At 34.3% G+C, this 4,319-nt stretch overlaps 1 protein-coding gene across 1 annotated transcript; it reads right to left on the bottom strand.

The window, feature by feature from the left end:
• Nucleotides 1-984: 984 nt before the first annotated feature.
• LOC146902549 (1-aminocyclopropane-1-carboxylate oxidase homolog 1-like) lies at nt 985-4,061 on the bottom strand. Its single transcript, XM_085734643.1, has 3 exons — nt 3,370-4,061; nt 2,271-2,592; nt 985-1,390 (listed from the first exon to the last, which is right to left on the bottom strand). Exons 1-3 carry the CDS (start codon nt 3,906-3,908, stop codon nt 1,130-1,132), a joined length of 1,122 nt encoding a protein of 373 aa, XP_085590769.1. The 5' UTR covers nt 3,909-4,061; the 3' UTR covers nt 985-1,129.
• Between the last annotated feature and the right edge of the window lie 258 nt (nt 4,062-4,319).

Here is a 4,319-nt window from a genome sequence, read left to right on the forward strand (position 1 = left end):
GCAAGCGCTAAACCTAGATAGAAAAGAACAAGTTTGCAAGCGGCAAACTTGTGAAAATAGGGTTGCAAGCGACAAACCTATCAAAATAAGGGTTTCTGGAATCCACCAGAATTGAGAGAAAATCTCGAATAATTTTATTGAATCAAAAAGTGTGCCTCTTAGGCTGCATAAGTTCTGCTTATATAGGGAAAGAAATAACAAACCCGTGAGCCAAAATAAAACAAAACGAAATAATAATAGAAAGTTCTAGAAAATTACTAAGATTTGGTTAAAATAAAATACTATAAAATTACTAAGAAAGTCCTCCTACATCACAAGAGGTCTATAAAGCAATCAACCACCTTAACCATAGGCTGACATCTGCATTGCTGTCTTTGGGCCATTCATCTGACGATTTTGTTGACAGTCATCTGACGATTTTATTGGTTTACGTTGCCTTACTAATGATGACGCTATGGAAATTAATTTTGTTAAAGGCTTATTTGCATGGACACATACTTTTTCAGGCTCAGGTATCATACACATACTTTCTCAAAGGCAGTATGAATTAAGCTCCTTGATGGAGCAAATTTTCTAGGCAGTAAACCAGCCAAGAATCCAAAGCTGTCAAATCTGAATTTGTTCAAAGATGATGGTGTATCAAACAGAGATCTATAAGTCAATTGGTCATCTATATATCTCTTATCACCACCAGACTTTCTTTTAACAAACTGTTTTTGATGGGAATTAAACAAAAGACTAGCAAGTGACCACTATAATAGAATCAATACTTTTATCATTTACAATCAGCAAGCTCATTCAATTTTTCCCCAATCCCATATTTTTTCACCGTGAAATTGCTAAACAAATTCATTCCTGTGTGAAAATTAGTGATACTCATTATCTTGCCTCATCATATATGTTAAAATTTTGTCACGTACTTTTTCTAATTTAGAAGTTCTTGGTCATAACTTTATAGTTCATTCCAATTATTTCAGAAAAATGTCAACAAACATAGATAATTCATTTATTTCAGTCTTAGATACTTGATACATGACATAGAGCACACTTTTAGCTGAAAACATGGCTTGTTATTTAGATAGACTATCGTGACCTCCATGAGTATCAAAAGTGCATTTACATGTTGAATTCACAACTTGAAGGGCTCCAAGGAAGAGTTCCCATCAAGGCCTTTTGCATAATAATGTGCCAAGAAATCTTTTATGGTAATGTCTTTGTATATTGGTGGATTTTCTTCTGAAAGCAGTTCCTTAATAGGACCATAAACCTTTGACTTACCATCGATTGGGTCAGGAGAATTCACAAAGAAGCTTGCTACAGAAATTCTCGGGCCTATATTTTGAGATAAGACTCGGTGATAAACACTTACAAAGTTGTCATTCGTGATAAGCTGCAAGAGTATAAACAAATGATAAAACTATTACCATAAACTTTCAACGAAGAACAATCAATGATTTTGATTTTAGTGATGATTTCTATTCAACAACTGTAGTTCACTATAATCGCATTCTAAGAGTGAAGTTTTCCGCCTGCTGTGCAGCTGTTCTGCAGCAGTTTCTGCTTCGGTTTTGGGGAATTTTTTTCTGTCACACCGGTTTTGGAAAAATTCATTATGACAAAAAGACAGAAGATAATAGCAAGGTCGTGCCTGTCTGCACGCTAATTGTTAATAATAAGAATAAGAAACCATAAGGAAGTGTCATTATTTTCTCTCGAAATTAATAAAAGCAAATTGATGACCAATATTCATTTGTAGCTATCCAAAAAGAAAAGGTCAAATACAAGTGGTTCTTAAACTGCAAAAGTAAGAAATGAGTGTTTGACCAAGATTATTTGAACCACTGAAAGTCATTGCATGGAAAATATAAAATTTGAGCATAGTTGTAAATCTTATGGCATATTTAACACATTTGATAATTTAGGCCAACCTTTCCACATCAGAGTATACTTTCTCCAGGCCTTGTTCAGTTTTTATATATTAGTAAGAGCTTAATTGAATAATAAAACCTTTTACTGAATATTGATTTGACTCTTAGGGCTGCCATAAAATATTTTTAAGCTTTAAGTAAACTTTTATGTGATGCTTTTTTTATATTTGGGGTCTTACAAAAATAAATGTGGTATAGGCTCAAGCAACGGAAAACCATACAAACCGGTTGCAAGACTAGGCTAGCTAATAAAAAAAATCATTAATATTAAATTTTTTGTTGGTATACGTATACCTAAAGCAAGAGATTGGTATGTCTTATGCTTAGGTTTAGAATGTTTACCTGTAGAAGATCTCCAACGTTTACAACAAGAGCTCCATGTACCGGAGGAACGTTGACCCATTTATCCTTCTGAAGAACTTGAAGACCACCAAGTTGGTCTTGTAGAAGTAATGTCATGAAGTTACTATCAGTATGCTTTGTAGTGCCCATAGTTAACTCAGGTTCAGGGCACGGTGGATAGCAGTGACCCAAAATAAAGAGTCCTTCAGCACAATTCAACTCTTTGAGGTAAGAAGAGTTAAGTCCTAGTGCCTCTGACAACAACTCAAAGATTGTGAAACCCAACTCCTTTATTTTCTGTGAATATTCAATCACAATATCTCTGGAAGTATGCAATCAACTCATCAATGGCTAAAATAATTCAAATGAACATGATTTGTGACTGCACTTTTGATCATGATTACATACCATGTGATGTAACAAATAATAAAATATAGGAAACCTGATTGTACCATATTTAATAGTAAACTTGCAAGGCCAACCAAAGTAGTTCTTCTATTTATAGCATAAGTGTTACATAATAAATCAACAGATAAATATACTTAGTCATACAAAATAGGAAAACATCAATGTTAAATCCCTCAAATTTTAAAAGCAGTTTTCCCCTCGTTTTCTTTGTTTTAGGTCTTAACCCTCCGGTTCTCAAGGGAAAGTAACCCTGGTAATCCGAGTTCAGTCAGGGGTAAGTAAAGTCTAACCAATGATTATTGCAGTCAGGATTTGAATTAGGGTTCTCTCGAACGATTCATCCTTAACTTAATCTTGTTAACCATTTGAGTCATACCACTAGATTTCCTTCGTTTTCTAAAAAGTAGGATTGTGGTCCTAAGCTCAATTCTGTTGTAGTCATGCACACATGCCCGGTGGATGTAAACCTCATGAACTACCACCAACGAAGTTGAGTTTAGGGACCATGGCCCATGCTTACAAGAAAACATGACTAAAAAATATACTTAATAAATTTTGGTCCTAATGGTAAACAGTTATCTATTTTTTAAGATAAAAGACATTTATAACCCATAAATAAACACCTAGATATACAACAAAATCTGATTATGATTTGGAGAGTGAGAATCCAAATTAATATTGAGTTCATTACCTGCATATTGGTGGCACTTCCTCTGGTTTGAATGGATGAGGAGCAACAGCAAAACCAAATGTATCTCTCCAATTAGCAGCTTGTCCACTAAACAAGTGTACATTAGAGTAATACATAACTTTTTTCTTTAAATCACGCGTGTAAAACTCTTTTCTTACATCAGCATCTTGTTTATGAAAGCTACGGATTCCATCAATCATTTCATCCAAGACGGTAATGGGAATTTCATGATTAATCACCTGAAAAAATCCCCACTCATGACATGCACTTCGAATTTGACCAATTACCTCTACACGCCGAGCTGGATTGTTGTGTATGTTTTTGAGGTCTACAATCGGAACACTCAACTTGGAGTCACTAGTTGAGTTTTCACCGATGTCCAACTTCCCAGCATGGAAAAAGCGTGGGATCTTAGAAACCCCAGACTCAACCAAACCATTGACGCCTGCTCTTGAATCATCAAAAGCTTTCACTTCAGCTTTTCTATCATAAGTGGAATCAGTGGCTTCCTCTAATTGATTTGTGTTTTTTACCACCATATTGAGAGGGAAACAAAACCAGAATAGCACTGTCTCTTCCTCTAACACAAAATATGAAATTAAAGTATATAGAATTAGACAAGAGAGAACATTGAAATAGGATTTGCAGAGAAGACCAATCCAAGTCAATGAAGTATAACAAATTAAACAACTAAAGAAACAAGTGAAAGTGAGATTGTTTTGTCTGTTCTGCACGCAAGTTGACCAAGTAAGCATTTTAATTTTATAAAAATAAGTTAGACAACTTTGTATGTGGAATATAAACATAAAATAAAGACATAATAAACACGTGACAGTTTCACTGATATAATAATGATGTAATTTAGAAAATAAGTAGGCTTTGTCTATGATATAATACTTTATTCGCCATTCACCATACTCCACATCCACAACCACTTCAATTGCATATCT

Source organism: Medicago sativa, chromosome 8 (genome assembly GCF_051527215.1).
Source record: "Medicago sativa cultivar Bolivia chromosome 8, Bolivia_mono, whole genome shotgun sequence".
Lineage (NCBI taxonomy): Eukaryota > Viridiplantae > Streptophyta > Magnoliopsida > Fabales > Fabaceae > Medicago > Medicago sativa.

Bases quoted from the DNA above. Each gene is read 5' to 3' on its own strand.
- LOC146902549 (XM_085734643.1), bottom strand. From the start codon at position 3,908: ATGGTGGTAAAAAACACAAATCAATTAGAGGAAGCCACTGATTCCACT. The intron at 2,593-3,369 runs GTAATGAACTCA...GCATACTTCCAG, and splicing joins GAAGTGCCACCAATATGCAG to AGATATTGTGATTGAATATT. The intron at 1,391-2,270 runs GTAAACATTCTA...ATACTCTTGCAG, and splicing joins ACGTTGGAGATCTTCTACAG to CTTATCACGAATGACAACTT.